Source organism: Atractosteus spatula, chromosome 1, assembly GCF_055471065.1.
Source record: "Atractosteus spatula isolate fAtrSpa1 chromosome 1, fAtrSpa1.hap1, whole genome shotgun sequence".
Classification (NCBI taxonomy): domain Eukaryota; kingdom Metazoa; phylum Chordata; class Actinopteri; order Semionotiformes; family Lepisosteidae; genus Atractosteus; species Atractosteus spatula.
The window spans coordinates 59,547,712-59,568,600 of record NC_142706.1 but is presented as its reverse complement, the minus strand read 5'-3'; the positions used below and the strand labels follow the sequence as shown (position 1 = coordinate 59,568,600).

The window sequence follows — 20,889 nt, the reverse complement described above, 5'->3', positions numbered from 1 at the left end:
AGGAAAGAATTAAGTAAATCTAAGGATGGAAATACAATATACAGTATGTGCACACATAAGGACCTTTGCAAATACATTCAAAATTAACATGCAAATTCCTACAAAAATGTTTGGAAGCCCAAAATCAACCACAATCTTAGCAATACACACACACACAATACACACACAAATTCACACGCACACACATGTAATAGGATCTTGTTGCTCTTAAGAAGAAAGAGGAATCTTCTCACGAGGAGGCCATACTGCTAAGAACCTGTGACCAGTTTACAAGAAACACCTATAATTTAATCCCCCATTAGGGGCTCCATGTGTTTGAGGGTGTTGCTTAACACACCGAACTTCAAAGCCTTGTTAAGGGAAAGATCATATCTTAAAGGGATATAAGGGAAAGGTAATGTATATCACTTAACACAAAGTGTTTCGTGCAGCCTGCACCTGGGACCAGCTGAACTGAGCACTTATTTCACTCAAGTGATTGATCAGCTGTTTTTCATCTCTTAATTTTTCAGTGTAGAGATTCTGCAGAGCCTGGATCGCGCGGAGGGAAAAGTGTGAAGTAGGAAGTAGAGAGATGAATGGAAGCCGGAAGCCGGAAGCCGGACTGGACCACTGGACTGGTTGAGCTTTTTTGCTTTAAATATTCATCAGTACAAACACACCCACATCGGCAAATGCACAAAGGAGAATTAATTAGGATAAACTGAGAAGAAGCATTGTCATGCAGACTGAAGATTCAATTGAAATACAAGGTCTTAAATTGTAATGGGACATAAAGATAGAGAAGAACTGAGGTTCCAAGGTGCTTGGGAGACACTGACCCTGTGTCTGCAAGCACCTTTGTACATCAGAAACTGCAGTTTTCCACTCATTTCCTAACTGTTTATTCAATACAGGGTCGTGGAGGAGCTGGAGCCTATCCCAACAAGCAACGGGTGCAAGCCAGGATACGCTGTGAAGGGGATGACATAGAGACACTCACACCAGGGCCAATTTTTGAGAAGTTAATTACCCTACTAGCATGTCTTTGGACTCTGGGTAGAAACCGGAGCACCTGGAGGAAACCCATCCAAACTCCACGCAGATAGCACCCAAGCTCCAGAGTTGAACTCGGGGCCTCAGCAGTGCGAGGCAGCGATGCTAATCTCTGCACCACTGTGCTGTCCTTTCCATTTTTTCTCTCTCTAAATTATGCACAGAATCATCCTGATTATTTTATATTTTGAGTCCTACAGCACCCAAGGCAGTATCAGCAACATCAACTGGATCACAACCCAAGTTCATGAGCTCCTGGAAAGCAACAGGGGGAGTGTAGCACAGCAACAGGAGGATAGACCAGCAGACTCAAGCCCACCCATCCTTAGCCATGCTCAGCCGGTGGTGCGCCACTATTTAGGGAATTCCAGTCCCCATTGGGTAATCACATGGCCCAGACTGGAACCAGCAAAGTCTAGACTATCTATGTCTCCACAATATAGGATGGTTGAGTTAATCAAAGGCCTCCCTTCTGCACTGTTCATTTTCTAAAGTTAATCAGAACTAAAAGAAAGCAGGCATTCAGAGGATACTTACGCCATAGAAATGACACTGAAATCCAGCCAATTCCATGGGTCTCGGAGGAACGTGAACCCGTCTATACAGAATCCTCGAGCAAGGATTTTTACAATTGATTCGAAAGTATAAATACCAGTGAAGGTGTACCTGCAAAACAGGAGAAGAACCAGCATGGCCTATTTAGTGTCAGGAAACAGGCAAGAGCACGACTGCATTCTTAAATCATGCCTCCTCTCAAACCACACTGTCCACTGAACTGATAAACTGGAATTCATCTTAAGACTGCAAGAGAAATCCTGCTCAGTTCGCTCACAATGCATGCACTGGTGGATCTCTGAACTAACGGTCAAGCCCGAAGGCTCCTTTACCCATAAGAGCTGCACCCAGATCTGAACTGCACAGGCGGTCATTTGGGTTTTGTTCTATGGCAGGGATAGGCAACTCCAGTCCTTCGAGGACAACAGGATGCTATGGTCTGTATCCCACCTCTGATCTACATTACATATGTCAAGTAATTGGGCTACAAAGTTATGAATGTCTTAAACCACTTGCTAATTGAAAGAATAACGACAGGACTCCTCCTCAAGTTCTGAAGCTTACCCAACACTAATCTATAGTGACTGGAACCCACTGCAGTATTCTAGACCAGGGACAGGCAACCCCAGTCCTCCTGTGGCACAGGCACTGCTTTTCATTTTGCCCCAGCTCATAATTAACCAAATTAAATAACTGGATAAGTGAAATCACCTCTTTGTTTAAAAGTAGTTTTTTTATCACATGCTAAGTGAACTAAGTCCTAAGAAGTCTGGAGCTGCCTACCCTGCTCTAGAGTTGTCATACTAGCACACCATAGAGTTAAAGCATGACCTCCCTGGGTCAAGCACCACTTGGTGATCAGGTACATTCGAACCTGGCACACTTGTCTTAGAATCATGCAAGGTAAAAATGTGTTCCTGGGAAACGTTAAGGGCCATATAGCAAGTGTCTCCAGCAACTGTCCTGAAACATACCCATTCCCAGGGGTTTTATACTGTAGATAACCACTTTAACTCTGTAACACACGTTAAGGTTATAAAACTTATAATACAATTTCCAAAGACAGGACAAACTAATAGTGATCCATTAAGCACAAAATGTGTTATAATAAGCCAGATAATCTGGAACAAACTGAATACACTTCAATTCTCAAAAACCACAGTCCTGTCATTGCACATTTTACTTGTTTAAATGATCTTATAACTACTCACAGGTAGTTATAAGAATTAAAAAAATAAAAACTGGCCATTTATAAACAGGCAATTTAGGCAACTGAATTTCAAAAACAGGCAATTTAGGGCGAAACATAAAACATACTGAACTGGAACCCTCCAGGACCAGGACTGGAGAACACTGATATGCGGCACACATTTTGTGCCAGCCCTGAGAAACCAGAACGGTATGTAAAAGGTAAGCATGCTCTGACGTGAAGACATACTTACTCTACTTGTTTCGACCATTCTGGAGGATTGCTAAAAGTCATGAATACACAGTTGGTCAAAATTGTACACATAATGATCATGCTGAATACTGTAAGGAAAAGTCGGTTAAGGAAGCTTTTAGGACTTGACTGGCAAAACAGAAGACACTCCCTCCCCTTTCCTTTCGAAAATCAGAGAAAGGCAAGAAAAGCAAGAAATTCTAACTTCCAAATACCTTATGAAGGTAAGTAAACTAAAAAAATCTTACACCCCATTGCAGATTTAAATTGCCTATTCCTACCGTTAATCCTCAAGACTTTTGTGCTTTTGAACTACAAATGGGACACCCACAGTTCTTCAGTCCTCCCATCTTGCCTCCTGCTCAAACAAATGATTTATTGCAGAAGTACAGTTGTTGTCAGCTGGTGCCATGATCCCAGAGCCTTGAACTCTCCTTCTTAGCCACAGTCACTAAAACACAATTCATGCTAAAGGATGTTTCTCACACCAGCCAAGCCAACATTATCATCGGCTTTTAGGGTGGACTAAGAAGTAAGTTCATTAACTGGGGCTTTTACAAAAAAGGCTAAAGATAAACAATGGAATAATGTTAGTTTTTTATATTTTCAGTAAGTCATGAAAGTAATTTAGTCAAGGTTTTACATTCACTGGGCAGACTGGATACATTTAACTTTAAAGGCAAAATCACTAGGGGAAAACTGCCATCTAAAATACAGCCAAAGACTAAAGTAAAAACACATCAGGGAGGATATAATCAGTAATAAAAACATATGTCAGGCACTACATACTTTGTTATAATTAATTATAATTATTACTTTTGATCAGGAAATCAGCTTCCAAAGATCTATTAAAAACAATATCAAGAGAGCATAAAAGGAAAACTCTCCAGACAATTTTATAATAATGATGGTATTGTATGAATCCCTCAATCCAGCATTGGGAATCTCTATCAAGCAGTTGCAAGGTTACAGTTTTAAAAGGAGGAAGCTTGGCATATTCACCAGATTGATTTCAATAGTGGTATCTGACTCATCCCATCTGAAATTTGTGCGCTAAAGTGTGGGGACAGAAAGAACTGCTCCCACTGTGCCGTACTCCTTACACATCCAGATTAGGGCCCTCCTTGGCAACTGCAGCTGCTTCCAGGAGCTATGCATTTCCACAGAAGAGGCTCTGTAATTAACCTCTCCTGCTGTCCCCAAAATCTCAGTGCACTGACTTGTGGCCAATTGGTTTCCTTGAGGCCAAGATGGGCGTTTTATCCAAATTCCCTTATTGACTAATCATGGGTGCCCAATACTGCTTCTGTCTGCAGGCTTTCATTCCAGCTCAGCTCTTAACCAGCTAAATGAGGTCGTTACTGGCTTAACGAACCCACTGAGGAACTCTTTGAGTGCTGCTGCTTTAAAGAGGCCAAGAAAACCTGCACACAATGGACCTCCAGACCAGATGTGAGCAGCCCTGGTCTAATTGAGCATAACGTTAAGTGCATCATTAGCGTCACTAATTTAATATAATGCAAGGATTTGATGCATATAATAAAACTACATATATACTGCATGTATATCTCAGAAATGGGCAACTCCAGTTTTCAATGGTCACGTGGTCTTCAGTTTTTAATTCTACCTCAGATCTTATCTACTTGTTCAGATAATCGGCTTAAGAAGTCAGATCACTACTGTTTATTAATTGATTACAAAAAGAGAAGCACCTGTACAGCCTGCAGTTCAGTTCTCCAGGCCCTCAAAGACTGGAGCTGCCCATCTCTTTTGGTGTAGATTATTACACATTGCATGATTTTGTAGTCTTGATGAGAGACAAGTTAAGGACTGTTGAACTGTGGGCTACCCATGCAAAAAAAAAAAAATCCTACCTCCTACCAGACAGAAGCACTTAAATGCTTGAGGTCATTCATTAGTTCATCACACAGAATTCTTAGGCTATCATCTTCATCACTAGTCAGTCATACTACTCTTATTAATGCTGCTCTTGAAATTGAATATCTCTTAGAGGATCACATAAGATATCCACTGTATTAAAAGCAAACATTCCCCTCGCCCCCCAAAAAATTGTACCCCAAAACTGTTTACAGTTTGATGCATTTGAGTGTTTCTTAGAGCTGTCTCCTTACAACATGTCCTGCACATCACCAAAATCACCAAATCCTACAGTAGGGAAGGGTAACCCTGGTCCTGGAGGTCCAGTGTCTCTACAGGTTTACATTTCAACTCATCTCTTAATGAGCTCCATCAGCTTATTGGCTTAATTGTACCAGTTGAACAGCTTCTCCCAGCTCTTTAGGTGCTATGGCTTTGAAGAGACTCTGAAAACCTGTAGACAACTGACCGGCCCTCCAGAACCAGGACTGGACACCCCTGTGTTGGATTTGATGTCGTCAAGGACAGGAGGCAAGGAGACAGACAGCTCTAAAAACACAATGCAAATATATCATACTGCGAACACTATTGCAACAAAAGGAAATAAGAAATTTGAGAAGGACCTAAACTAATTCATCTTCTGGTCTTCTGCACCATTTGAAAGGATATGAATGTATCAAAATTTTAATAGCTATTCGCCTAACTAGATTAAAAGGACTTATACAGTACAAGGCAGGCGTGGCACTAAAGCGGAAGATTGTTTTCCCTTTGTTTATCACTATAAACGTCTGTGGAGAGAGAGAAAGAGAGAGAGGGGTTAAACAGAATTGCAGAAGCAGCCATTCAGAGTGCAACACGTACTTAAATTGTCATGCATGCCACCTTTTGCATCAGGGGGGAAAAATGAGAGAAAATTAAAAATGGAAACCGCAGGTACTGTATACAGGGCTGGGAAACGTACCAGCCAGATGAGGAGGCTTTGCGATCATATGTCCATTCTGCACTGTCTCAGGCCTTATGTGGCATCCAGTGCTAGCAGTACACAGGTGGCACGCCTGTCATCTTATAATGCAGAACATTTTCTTTTGGGTTTGTGCACACATGATTAAATTACAAAACAAAACAGGATACAGACAATTGCAGACGTAAGCTTTGGAAGCCTGTAGGGGTAAATTCAATGACTAGATTACAAGAGTTATTGCTCATTGCTAGAATGAGTATTTTGTAATTGAGATCACTGGGATTGAGTTCACAAGACATCATTAGACCAAATGATGCTCTCCAACTACATCTCAGACAGGGGACCAATACCGCCTTCTGCAGCCGGGATGTTAAAATGGCTTTTTTATCTTTACTGATCGCCATGGGAAACGGTTTGGGAAAATGAGGATGGTCTTTGGGGAGAAGGGCGGGAGTGCTGGTTTCAGGCCGTGTGCACGGAGTGATGCAAAAGCCAGCCACAGTCCAAAGGAGGAGAGGATCCTGTAGGGCTGAGAGCAGAAACTGGCGTTGAAAACGACTGAGAAGATTAATGCTTTTTTACTGAAGCGCAGCTTCAAGGCCATTTAGCCTAATTTACAAAGTTTGGGGGGAAGTGAAAGAAAAAACATTCACCTGGCAAGAAAGAGAGAGGAAGGCATAACATTTTCAGAACTGAATTTGACAAACGGGAGATTAAACAAATGCAGAACTCCTTTCAGTTCTATAGTGACTTTCACATGACTGCAGAACTGGAGGGCCCTGTCAGATTGCCCACAGACAAGGAAACACACACGCTCTCCTCTGGCAATCTTGTGGAACGCCAAGGAAAAGCAACCCAAATGCATGAATTTGTGTTTCCTGCAGCTCTGCCCATGAAGTCAAGCATGGACCCTGATGTTTCGTCTCCAGCATAAATTCCCCAATGTCCCATCCCGGTGAGGGCACACCATCTAAAAACAAGGTCTTGAAGGCTACAAGGAAAAGTAGCGCCGCAGGAACGCTAACCAATTGTGCACATGGCTTTAGAAAAGCATCCATAAGCGGGCACCTGTGTGCTCCAGGCGGTACAGCGATGATGTCATTCCCAGTGCAGTCTTCCCAGGCAATCTTGGCTGTAAATATCTGTTATTTAATCCAAACCATAAGACAACAGCATGGAATTCCCTAACAGTACACCAACAGAGAAATGAAAAATGAGCACCAAAATCTGTTACCAAGCAGCTTTTAGAAAGTGGCAACTCTGCTGCTGTCTCTGTGAAAGTCTCTGCTTGAGACAGCCAAGACTGCCTTGGCTCACCCCCCGAGTCCTAACGCCTTGAGTTAACCCTCTGTGTCCCCCAGCCAGTCCTCCAGTTACACTGAGGCATCCGGGCCTCAATCCAGCTGAGATTTCAGAAAGTGAATGACCCAGTCACACTTCTGTCTTTTCACATTACATTAAGGTGTTAAACAGTTACGCATTTTAAGCAAAAGAGCTGTACAGATCGTTTTAAAATCTGAAAACATTTTATTAAGTAAGATTACTGTGGGGGTTATTGGGGTTCTTTCCAGCCGCTCCCCAGTCCCCCCCTCACCCCCAGAGATCATTCTTTGGAAAAGGGAGGGAAAAGTGAAAGATCTCGGCCCTGAAATGCAGAACTGCAGGGGCACGCGAGGGTCAGGCTTATCCAGCTTTTTAATAAAAGACTGAAATTAGTTTGGAGCTGATGAGTCGGCAGATGATTTAGTGGATCGAGGATTTCCAATCATGCTTTCTTCTTTGCCGTTTCACGGCAAAACTCTTTAAAAATCAGCACAGCGCGCCGGAGGAAGGCGCACAGCTCCAGAGGCACAGGCCTGAGCCGACGGACAGGGAAGAGAGACTGGGTCCCAGCCGAATTCCGCTTCCAGACGTTCATTTTTCTGCTGTCGACTGAGCTCGTCCTCCGGCCGACCTTCAGCGAGCATCCCGCAGCCGGCTGGCGCAGGGCGATCTCACGCGCAGACAAGCACCTCCTGGGCGTGTTAAACCCCCCCGGGACATGTGGCAAGACTGACGATAATTCCTCATACAAGTACTTGTAAAAAATGTATTCTAGACCTGAATACATTTCCTGAGACGTTTCTTTTGCAACATAAGTTGGAGCTTGGAGAATTGGAAAAAACGCTTTTGTTTTTAAATACAGTTTTGCAAAAAGCATAACATCTTCCAAAGGCTGCATATTCCTCTCCTTTGGTACTACCTGAGAGTCTGGGGGAAGCAGGGGGCTCGGCTCTCTCTAGGACAGGTGGCATGAACCCCGCTGTTCCTGCAGCTTCAGCACCCCCAATTCTGAGCGCTGGGTTAACACCTCCCAGTTCATTCACTGACACATGGCTGCTGCGCATCACAGCACTTTATCAGCTGCTGCAGCCGGCCACAGAAACAGACTGCTGATTGAATGGGATTGAGGGGGGCAGTCCCCACCGCCTCACTTCAATGTTGGGGATCCCCACAGCTCACGCACAACATCATGCCCTTTAATGATAACCCCCGCAGCAGCCTGCAGCAGATCCAGAACTGAAACCCGCACAGGAGAAAGTCAGACAGAGGAGGCAGCCGTCTGGGAGCCGTTAATCAGGAGTGTGCAATGAAGGAGTAATACGTCTGGCTCTTAAGAGACTGCACATTTGTGTATAAAACACAACCAGGCTCGTGTATAATGACCCACAGACAAACAGTCACAGACGACAGGAGGCCCTTCAGTCCTTCTGAACAATAACAGCTCTCTATTGATCTGAGGATCTCATCCAGCCATTTCTTGAAAGAAACCAGGGTATGAGCTTCAACAACATGGCTGGGCAGTCTCGATGAGCTATGCCATCAAAAACGGCCCCTGGACACACTGTCCTCAAAGCCAGGCTGGGAGAACAATGGCACTGGGGTCAGCCAGGCTCTGGAAGAAGCAGAGATATCTCCTGTCTGTTGTCCCAGGGCCTCCTAAGCACAGATATGCCCATTTCTCTCTGTTTCTACCCATTGTATGTCCTGTGTTTTTTTCATAAGATTGGGTCACAAACTGCTCTTATGAGAGAGGAGGCCACTCGGCCCATCTGGCCCATTGGGAGTTAGCAGCTAATTGATCTGGGGTTCTCAACCTGCCACTTCTTTAAATTTTCAGCTTCATCAACATGGCTGGACAGACTGTGCCACACTGTTTGGGTAAAGAAGTGCCTCCTGTTCTCAGTATTATTGACATTCCATGGAGCTTCCAGTTGGGTCCTCAACGCCAGTGGAGCACAGCTCTAGGCCTGTTTTCAGTTTAACACCAGTATTACAGAAAGTGCAACAGTCAGAGAATATTTTCATTAGGCAAATCACAAGCACAAAGAGCCCCATACTTGGTCATTGGCACTAAACAGAATGCTGTAAGGTACTGTAATATAATACAAAGCCAAATAAATCTGTTTATTTTCTGAACAGATTAACTCCAGGTTATGATACAGCCGTATAGTGTAGCTAAACCTCTTGGCTTAGCCTTAGACAGGAACCAACAAGCCTACAAATTCACACCCCCACATAGGTGTGTAACCAAGGTCAAATAAACAAGCGCTAGGGTTTCCCTCTTCGTCAGTCAATGCCTGAGTAAGTGAGACATCACATAAAATAGTCTGTCAGGACAGAGGCCACGTGTGTCAGTTGAAAGACACCACTTTTAATAAAACCAAAGAAAATCGCTATAGTTTTAGAACATCTTTTCCTAGAACATACTAATAAAAACCACCCAGCAGTGAGACTGTGCCCTCAAAAAGTGGATTTCCAGGACCGTGTCCATCGGATTAATCCGATTCTGAACCGGAAATGGATCGGAAACAACATTCTGATCGTATGACTGCAGCCCTTAGGTTTCCCCTGGCAGCCTGTTAGGTAAGAGCTGTGTCCCAGGACTCGTGATGTCCTGTAGGGTCTCCCCCCTTCCCTTCCCTCTCTCTCCGAGCTGCCCTGCTCGAGAGCCTAGCTGGCAGGCGGCTCCCGGCCTGAGTTTGGATTTCACAGATCAATAACGACAATTGTCCTGGTATGCGTGTGCGCTAGAGGAGGAAGGATGCTTGTGCACTATTACAATTCGGGTGGAGAAGGAGAACAGTGGAGTGGAGAACAGTGATCAGTGGTGATCAAAACGCTCTAGTGCACCATCCCTGACACTCTCTTTTCCACTTCCCATACTCCGGACTCAAAGCCTCACTGGTCAGCAATCAAGCACGTGCTATGTGCATGACTTTTATCTGATTATCATCTCTCTAGGAATGTGTTAAATGCTGAACTGGTTCAGTTAATCAATCAGTTTTTTACTTACTCTAGCCCCCTTTACCACAGTTTGCCACAGAGAGCTTTACAGGTTTGTACCGCAGGTAACAATGTTACAGCTGACCAGGCTCAACAGAAGCTAAACAAGACAAGAATAACTCTCCTCCACAGATCCACAGATCCGAAGTTACTGATGAGTTGGAGACCCAGAAATACTGCTGGACTGCTGCGCTCGCTCAGTGCAACGCCATTTTAAAGATTTGAGCTTGAATTATGAATCGTTTAGTTAATTCTTGTCCTTAGGTGAAGATTCACTTTGGGAAATTGGGATCTAACTGAACTACTCTAAGGCACAGTTACTAATGAATGTGATAGAGGGACAAATATATTAGAGCTCATTTGGTGTAACTCTCCCAGCAGAGAAGAGGGTAGCCTGACCGTAAGGGGTCTCCCAACCTCACTTCCACAAGGGAGCAGATGGGGTGTGACTGAAATGCACAAAGAGACAGGAGGCGAGATGCATATGTACATAGGAGAGCAGAAGTAGGCGAGACTAGGACCTAACCTTCCTCACAAACTTGTTACAAACACCATTAGTGAAAACTGTAATTTTACTCAACAGAAATAGTTTCAAAACACTGTGTTGGACAGGGTATCTGCCTAAAGGGGCAAAAACATTTATCTCAAATTGGCAAAAGAGAGAGAGAGAAAAGGGGACTGCTTGCAAGTGTAAGCAGATAACCTCATACTTGTTTAAATAAAACATGGCAATTTGCATAAATGTTTAATGAGATCCACATGCATTTGCAAGAGTGATATGGTGCTCTTATGAGGTGGTGCTGCATTAACCCCTGGCTAGGACTGAGACGCTGCTCGCTGCTGCAACTCCAGGAACCCTGGGGGCCAGGAGGACAATATGCTCACAATGTTGAAGGGTTCTAATGTTGAAAATGGTCACTGGAAAGAACAAGACCAGGAGGTACTTCTTTACGCAAAGGATCGTGGGAGTACGCCCAGCCTATATTGTAAAAACCGATATCCTGGCTTCTTTCGAGACGCAGCTAGTTGAGAACTCCAACTCAATTAAGTACTGAGGCACATGACATAAAATGGAGAGAAACAGTGAGCAACTGACTTTTTTCCTGAAAGAGAGAAGCAAAGGAGAGGGGACACTACTGCTTCTGCCACAGCCTGGCTAACCTCTGCTCTGTAGTTCCTCCAACCTGGCACTGAGGACAGTTTTGATGGAATATCTCATTGAGATGAGGGAGCTTATGGATCAGGCCACAAACAAGGACACATCACACAGATTTGTACCTCAAGGGGTTCAGCTCCCCTCCTGTTTTATAGCATGGTTCAGGGGCCCACACAACACACATCTGTTTTTCAAAAGTACAGGAGATTTTGTGGCTTTGTTATTAAAGAAGCTGTAACAAACCAGCTTCTAAATACATCAGACTTCTACAAAATAAACAGAAGCTTCTGGAAGGGTGGCTACCTCCACCCCAGAACTACTACTACCCATACTACACCCATCTCTCAGTCCTCTGTTCCACCAGCTACTACTCCTCTTACTGTGACTCCAAACTTCATCTATACTTGCAAACTCTTCCCCAGCAGTATTCACACCCTTGCATACAAAACTAAAGCCAATAATTAGCCCCATGTGAAAATTAACACACACTAAATGCCCAATTATACCATCACTTTGATGCCACACGACCTCTAGTGGGCAGTCCTGGTATTACAACCCTTCAATGGGGTGGCGTGCCACAAACTCCATGTTTTGTGGATCTCCCGGCTAAGAGCTTGTTTTGTTTCAAATGAGCTTTATTTTTTCAAGTATGTTTCTGGAACTTCCTCTGGATTGTGTTTGTCTGCCTGCTAACGCCACTAGTCTGCCTGTCCGCTCACCTGCCCTGCGTCCACTTGGGTTTTCTTACTGCCCTGCAATGCTGCTTTCACTCGGGTTCAAGCAGTGCCATTACAGTTAAAAAACTAAAAAACACCTGATTCCAGATGCCAGATGTTCCACATGCAGAGTTCCCATACTCACACAGAGCTGTAACACACAGTGTTATATAAACCAGGGCTACTCAGCTTGAGTCACTTCCAATTCTTGCTTTACTTTGATATAACCAGCTCCTTCATTTATACATTGATCCTGATGATTACCAATTAAATAATTAAAGAGCTGGCTGTGGCAAAATTGTGCAGTGGTGGATAAGATGATTCACTGGTTCAGTAGCCCAAAACGTCTTCTGTATATAAAGACATGCTTGCTGTGTGCAAGGAGGGACAGGGAAGATATTCTATGCACCAAAAAGGCAGAAATGTTTTCTTCAATTAGAAAGAAAACCACACAGATAGCTTTCTGAAGACTAACCTGTATTCTTGGCCCTGAACACTTACTGTTTTGTTGTTTGTGTAAAAAGTGTCACAAGTGTGTGAGAGCAAGAGTGTGAATGTAATGAGACTCAGTTTGCTCAGCAAGTTACATCCACCCATTTTCTAAAGGCTTTTTCCAGTACAGGGTCATGGAGGAGCCAGAACCTATCACAGCAAGCAATGGGCGCAGGGCAGGGTACACCCTGGACGGGACACCAGTCCATCACAGAACACAAAGACACAAACACAACAGGGCCAATTTTCCCAGAAGCCAATTAACCCACCAGCATGTCTTCGGACTGTGGGAAGAAACCTGAGCACCCTCAGGACAACCACAAAAATATGGGGAAAAGATACAAACTCCACACAGATAGAACCACAACCACAGATTGAACCCGGGGCGCTAGAGCTGCAAGGCAGCAGTGCTATCCACTGCACAAAGGTGAAATCTGAAATGTGCAATATTCTGCCAGATCACAGGACCTGGTATTTTTGTGCAGTGTATTTAATAATAATTAATAATTACACTTATATAGCGCTTTTCTGGACACTACACTCAAAGCGCTTTACAGGTAATGGGGACTCCCCTCCACCACCACCAATGTGCAGCATCCACCTGGATGATGCAACGGCAGCCATAGTGCGCCAGAACACTCCCCCCACATCAGCTTTCAGTGGGGAGGAGAGCAGAGTAATGTAGCCAATTCATAGAGGGGGATTATTAGGAGGCCATGATTGGTAAGGGCCAATGGGAATTTTGGCCAGGACGCCAGGGTTACACCCCTACTCTTTTCGAGAAACGCCCTGGGATTTTTAATGACCACAGAGAGTCAGGACCTCGGTTTTACATCCTATCTGAAGGACGGCGCCTGTTTACAGTATAGTGTCCCCGTCACTATACTGGGGCATTAGGACCCACATGGACCGCAGGGTGAGTGCCCCCTGCTGGCCCCACTAACACCTTTTCCAGCAGCAACCTTAGTTTTTCCCAGGAGGTCTCCCATCCAGGTACTGACCAGGCTCACACCTGCTTAGCTTCAGTGGGTTGCCAGTTGTGAGTTGCAGGGTGATATGGCTGCTGGCTATTTCCCCTCTATTCGTGCACTGTGTAGAAAGCGGCACTGTGTCTACTGTGAGGCAATGTAGAGAGTGGTGTGGTCAGAGCCCAGGAGCAAATAGAACTGAATCCCAGCAGGGTCAGTTAGCGCTACATTCAACACAAGTGTGCATGGCATACAGCATGGCAGTCCACCTTTTATTGTATAATGTGAAGTGCCTTGAGAATGCTCTGTACTGACAAGCTACATACAAGAATAAAACTGATTGATTGACTGACTTCTTGCTTTACTAACACTGCTCCCTTGTGGACACTTAAAACAGTAATTTTTCAAAGAAGAATATTCTAAAGGGGCCCCAGTATTAAAGTTCAAAAACATTTTCAGACAGAGAGAAAATATGAGTTGTCCCAGTTATTCAAACAACCCGAGGAACGGAAAAGACTAGACAAAAAAGCCAGAAGAGGGGAGCGCGACTTCATGCCCACTGCAAGAGTGGTGGCCTGCAGTGTCCAAAGAGGTGTACCCACCAGGTACAGTCACCCCTCAGTCCTGCACAGCCAGAGACCGACGTGCCAAAGAGATACGCACTGGCTTCTGGCCATGTACCAGACTGTCAGCAGCGCCACAGCCATTTAACGAAAGGACTGGGGGTGCTGGGGGGAGGGCATTGGAGCCATCTGCTGCTGTGTCATTCCCTCTCCCCCTTCTTGATCCTTATGATGAATGAGCAGAACAGGCAAGGGGAAACTGAACCAGCTGCTCATTTTCACACCTATCTAACACTGACCACTGCTGCCTCATTCTTACTCTTACAAGGGTTACTGATGGGCCTGCCAGTCCTGGACACTGGACAGGGCTGGGTAGGGCTACAGCCAGCCCTACTACCTATAATATATCCCCCTTGTAGTACATTATACTGCACTTGCCCATTGGAGGCAGTTCCAGGCTAATGGCTCCAGGCAGTTAAAAATGTTCTGCTCGTTTCTCACTAGGGACATCAGAACTGCAACACTGCAGTTTTTTTTATTCATCCTTCCTCCTCTCTAACAAATGCATGACGGCCACAATCAGGTTTCACTGCTGGCGCAAGCTGGCTGAAAGAGAGAGATGGAGAGGGGGATCAGAGGGAGGAGCAGAGGAAGGCTGAGAAATGCTGATTGAACCTAAACAAAAGCAATCTCGCTGCTATGGGTCCCCCAGGAGCTGCAACGCTGCTTACAGAGGGAGAGCAAGGAAAGGTGGAGGTTGCATTGGGAAATACAGCGTTCCATCCTTTCTCCTGTCTTCTTGCATCCTCTCTCTGTCTGGTTTGCGTTTTGAACCCCGCTGGACACTGGAATGCAGAGCGCCTAGCGGGTCTGTGGTGCAGCTCAGCCGCAGAGAAGCGGATCAGCCTTGTCCAAACAAGCCGGCAGGAAGAAAACCAGGACGGATTGCGTAACTCATCCGCTGCCCAGGGAGGCAGCGGGAGTGGGAGCTCGCCGGCACAGGTTGACTCAGACCTCAGTAGCCCCCCCATCGTATTTTGAACTGCTCCGTGAGAGGAGGGGGCTCTGGTCCGGGTTGGGGACTACGACACACCCACCAGCCAGGCGAGGCCAGCACATCGTGTCCCGTGAGCAAGCAGAAAACAGCCCCCCCACCCAGCAGAGCTCCTCAAGGTCAAAACCTGACGTGAAAGTTAAAGCCTCCAGCAGGGAGAAGAAGTCTATCTCTGCAACCAGCAGAGGGTCCTGCAAGATTTTAAATGGTTTTGCCATTTTAAGGAAATCGGCAGTGCAAAATCCTGCTTTCACAAACTCCAGGACTCCAGGACTCTGGACAGCCTGACAGAATGGAGTGGAGAAGAGGAGAATAGTCTCCTTTTTTCTAAGGGTCTATTTGATCTTCCTTGCCATACAGCACATCTTTACCCGCGAACTCCTCGCAATGAAGTCATCCCTCCTTCCATATCCTGCCCAACGAGAAAACTTGTTGTCTTCTGGATCACCTCTATTGGCCTGCAATAGTACGATCCTCTCAATAACATGTGATCCAAACCATTGAACTCGCAATCATTTACATATTTGGACCTCTTCTCCAAACCTATGAAATGCCTTAATATGTACAATTAGCAAAAGTTAAAGGGCATCAAAGGGCACTGTACCAAAAATCAATTGCTTAGGCAAGTTGAAAGGGTTTTCTTATCCAATGCTAACAAACTAAAAGAAACAGCTGTGGCCATTTTCCAGGAATGAAAACAGATATTTTTTAACATGTACAGGTAGCTTCAATCTAGGCCTGTTTGAGTAAAAGACATTAAAACCCAGATGTAGCTTGCCAGGATTGCACGACAATTCAAACACAAACAGCCAGATACAAATCTGGAAACAACAAATAAATATTTGCATTTCTGCATACTGCCTGGGTGGACCCGTGTTCTCTGTAAATTTTGCAGAAATCAATCTGCAGTGCGAATCAAACAGCAACCATATTGCGCTGCTAAGTCATGCATCGAGAGCAGATGATTGGATTTGTCACACATATGGCTCAGAAGGTGTCAGCTCTGGTGCCGGGCCGATATTCATTTTAACGAACAGGAGCACAAGACCTGTGGGAAGGACCTAAGCTTGGGGGCTTAATCTGATACAGCTGTGCCAGAATCCGCTGTCTGCTTGGGTACACACATGTGTTTTTATACATCCAGAATTGTTGATTATTTTTGTTCTACCCACCCAGTTTGTAGCTCTCTCTCTCAGTTGCGATCCTGTGATCACACCCAGGGAAGAGTGAAGAAGTACAGGCGGACTCCTCCTCCCTGCTTACCTTCAGCGTGACATCAAGCCCCTTGTCTTTTCACACTGCACAAGCAGCCCAGCCTGTACTGGTGAATTAGCGCCGACAAAAGACGGAAAAAGCACCCAGGAGTCCGTAGGGGTCTCTGTATTGCTTAGAGTTTAGAGAGCCAGGTCAAATGTTCCCTCTACACTAGTGGCACTCAGCCAACTGTGCGCCACTGATTCAGAAATCCCAGTCACAGTGGGCTGGTGATTTAGATACAAACCCGTAATCACCAGTAAAACACCTTTAACGGTTGAGCCACGAAGGAGCCCCCACTTTATTTAACAAACTGTCTAATTCACTCTGAAACAAAAGGTGCAGACGGATCTTGTAACAATCTTTTTAAAAACTCTTCACGCATGCAAATGGTTGTATTTCCTTACGTCCTAGCGTGGAAAGAGGTGACATGCTATCTTTTTATCGGCAGCCTTAGAGATTTTGTTTTCAGTTTAAAAATTAACAATAGCAATATTCCCCTGCTCCATTTTGATGTAAAACCTGAGCAGGCTGACAAGACACAGTTGCCACTTTGACCCCTTAGGGGAGCATAAAACTTGTTGATAAAAGTCAGGACAGGGCAAACACCTGGTAGATAACTCATAATCTAGACAAGTGCATAGTCTTGCATGCAGGTAGTAAAAATTAACTATACATACAATTAGGGAAAAGCTTGTCTAGAAGAGGATACTTAAGAAAAGGTGTTTGTGTTGACACATCACGAACTTGATGTAGACAATGTAGAGAAGTTAAAAAAGGCAAACAAAATGGTAGGATATATAATAGAATTGAAAACTAAGGGATGTTGTGTTAAAACTGTATTACACACTAGTGTGGCTTAGTTTAGAGCATTGTGTACAGTTTGGTCACCATATTAAAGAAAATATGTTACTGCTCTGGAATTAGTCCAGAGAAGAGCCACCAGATACATTCTGGGGCTTAAAGGGAGTGTCCTACACTGACAGGCTGGAGGAGCTGAGTCTCTTTAGTCTGAAGGGAGTGTCCCACACTGACAGTCTGAGGGAACTGAGTCTCTTTAGTCTGAAGGGCGAAGTGATTCCTTGTCTGTAACCTTTCTCATGTTCTTTTGGGTCAGCTTTTCCCATTCACAGAACAGCCCCCCCCACACACACGCAATGAAGAGACCCTCTATCGAGGAGCTGTATGGATTACAGGCTGAGGCTGGGAGCAGAGCACATCAATTTTCCAGAAAGGCACCGTTCCTGCACGGCACAACACAATTGGACCCAACGGCAAGACTAGACAAGAGCTGAGGTTTTCTCTGTGGAGGCTGGCATGCTCCGCTGCCCAAAAGGGAAATGGAGGAAAGATGCTTCACGTATCCAGTCCACAAATGTACAGTATATTACACACATCAGAATTTCCCAGTGTCAAACTCACGTGAACAGGCCAGTTTTCCCTATAAAAGGGACTGAAAATCAAGTTATGTAAAAAAATCGCTGAGATATCAACAGTATAATCCTGTAACCAATGTGGTGCACCTCATCCTTAACACTGATCTAGTCTTACTAAAGTGGAAACCATTCGCTTTAAAACCCATTCACAGGAGCATTAAATCCAGTGACATAACATGCATTTGATATACCTCTACAACATGGATGTCAAAAGCCAAGAATATAAAAGTAGACAAGACTCCCACTGCATAGCAGAAACATCTGTTCCAGGTTTTGTTATTTCACACTTGTTTACATATGGATTACACTGACATAGATAGAAGGGGGAAGTTAATATTGATTTTTTTACTGCATCTTGAAAATTTGTATGAAATCCTGCAGCTCTGGAACACTGAAATGTGTTCAACTGCTCGGCACTGGAAGTCCGTCTCCCTTCGCTGCAATAGAGATGCAATGTGGGACACCCGTGCACTCACTGAGCATTGCCAACACAGCCCTGAGAAATGTCCCCCACTCCATTTTGTTTCACAGGACACCACTGTGTGAACTAGTGAAACCTATATTCAAGCCTTTTTTCAAAACTTCATTTTTTTAAATCAAGACCACAAAAGCCACAGAAAAAGAACAAGCATATGAATATGTAAAAATCCCAGTTTAATCTGGATTTTTGGATTTTCTTGGTTTTTGGATTTCTGGGAATCTGCAGTCAGGATCTGCTCCTTGAGTAAGGCTCTGGGAAACGACCTTGTCGTCATAACCTGCCTTCACAGGCCCATCTTCCCTGCTCATCTCCCCTGCCTGGACTCTGCCCTACAGAGCCACATGGCCTTTCCCTTTAGCACAGGGGTCCCAGTCTGGCTCCACAGGAGCCCTGAGCCAGCAATTTTTATAAGGAACCTTTACATCAGTTAGTTCAGGACGGAAAGCAAATGGCTTCCTCATAAAATGGCAGGCGATTTGTCAAATTACACTTTTCAAGTACACATCTGAAAATAAACATCTTAGTTCTGATTGACTTTCACATGCTCCCAAAATTAAGATTTAGGGTGATCTGTAAGACTTAAGCACCTGGTGGAATCTCTCTCACCTGATTTGCTGTACAGTGGGGTTGCTGATGCATTAATTGCTGCTGTGTGTCTCCCAGGTGGGGATGCTCATCTATGTGCGTATAAAGTATATAAAGTGTTTTGGGATCCCTCAGGATAAGCTCCAAATACTACTACTAATGGGGCTCTGCCAGACCATGAATTGAGATCCCTGCATTAGTAGGATTGTTGTAACTCTGTATCTTATCCATCCCCACCTACAGAACTCAAGGAATGGAGTTCAGTATCATTGCCTAGTTGCATAAGACAGCACAAAACTCCACTTAGTCTTCCTTTTCAATACCCCAGTACAAAACACCCCATCACACCCAGTGCTGTGACCCGGGCAAGCTTGAACAAGGCTCCTCCTACTGTTACCTTAACATGTAGATCATTACCAAGTGGGACTCGAGGCCGGGATTATTAGCTTCCCGTCGAACAAGTGGATGTTAGAGGTGACAATCATTTGTAAAACCGATGAATAAAGTGCTGAATGAACAAATGAATTACTGGCTTCTGAAGTGGAAAAGTGGAGTCAAACCTCTAGATATGAGAAAAGGTGTCTGCCAGTTTCATACTTAAAACTGAAGGTATTTTATGCAGCTAGTTTCAGGGATTTAGGTAAACTAGCAATGCTGCTTATTCAGATAAGACCACAAAAACAGAAATTCTCCATTTCCAACCTACATAAGACATTCCTGCCCATGTTCTAGGCCAAGATCCCAAAACCCAACCTTGGATCAGAAGCGTTATCACGTGGCTAAAAATAGCACACCAATCCCTGCTATCTGCCCTCCTGGTCTCCGAGTTTAACTCAGGCCCCTTTACTGAACTAATTCTGTTTACCCATTCTATCGCACGGCCACTCATAATTAAAAGAAACCTGATTTAAAGATTTGAGCACTTCAGCATGAACAGTGATAGCAGTGCTGAATGCATGCTGCTCAGATCCAGTTTAGAGGCCACAAAATCATTTCCATTTCCATCCTCCCCCCAACCAGTCTTCAATTAATTCCGGAGCATATCCTCAGCTCACCACTTCCTCCAGGCACCTGCTCAGGGAGTAAGAAATTTCCTCCCGCACCTCACAGCCTGCAGCACTGCAGATCCCCCACGTGGGAGTGGTGCTCTGTTATCTACGGCCCACCACATGTGTGGATCAATAAAGGAATGAACACACTGATAAAACCAATCCCTGGAACGCAACTCTCCGCCCCAGCAGCAAAACCCAACAGGACAAGCCATGGGGACCCCCCCCCCCCCACATTCTTTCTTCAGGAAGGGGCGCAAAACAAGAGCTGACAGTGTGTCCCCTTCCTCCTCCTCCTCTCCTGTTTTCGGAGGTGTTATAAGTGGTGGTGTGGATTGGGGGCTGGGGGGGAAGGGTGGGGGGAAAGGGATGGGGGTTGTCTGCAGACTGAGAAGTCGGGGAACAGTGGATCAGTGAAAGGGGTTAGGGGTACCAGGGTTAAGGAGGGGCGCACTCACTTTCTGATTCATATAATAAGGGTCCAAGTCCTCCAGTGGTACCGCCACCATACCCGAAGGAACATCACCGTAGATAAAGGGCAGGCTGCGGCCTGCCTCCAGGTCGCTGTTGGGGGAGGGCTTGTTCTCATCGTCGTCGTCACGGTGACTGCTGTCGGGCTTAGGAGGCTTTTTGGCCTTCTCCTCGGTGATGCGCTTCTCAATGTTAGCCAAAGATTCCGGGGTAAACTTGCGGAAGCTGTCAGGTCCTGGCGGTGCGAGAAGGTGTGCAGCCATGTTTTCATCCTGCAGCAACTTCCTCTTTAGTTAGGTACCATCCAGGACAGCCAGCTCTGCACGGGGTGGGGGGGGGAGACAGGGGAGAGAAACACAGGGTCATCAGTCCAACAGGAAGAAGTCTTTCGGCTCAGCTAACAATGTCATGATCGGACCATTCACTGCACTAGCATATCATTAAACCCTAGCCCTTAACTTCTTTTCT

The 20,889-nt window shown here is 45.1% G+C and overlaps 1 protein-coding gene across 1 annotated transcript in view; it reads right to left on the bottom strand.

Moving 5' to 3' along the window:
* Window positions 1-20,684, bottom strand: part of LOC148841404 (sodium channel protein type 8 subunit alpha) — an 83,523-nt gene extending 62,839 nt beyond the window's left edge. Inside the window, exons 1-4 of the mRNA XM_088913351.1 lie at window positions 20,409-20,684; window positions 5,579-5,697; window positions 3,033-3,122; window positions 1,573-1,701 (exon numbers count right to left, since the gene is read on the bottom strand). Coding sequence (XP_088769477.1) covers window positions 1,573-1,701; window positions 3,033-3,122; window positions 5,579-5,697; window positions 20,409-20,684 — 614 coding nt within the window. The remainder of the gene's footprint in view (window positions 1-1,572; window positions 1,702-3,032; window positions 3,123-5,578; window positions 5,698-20,408) is intronic.
* Between the last annotated feature and the right edge of the window lie 205 nt (window positions 20,685-20,889).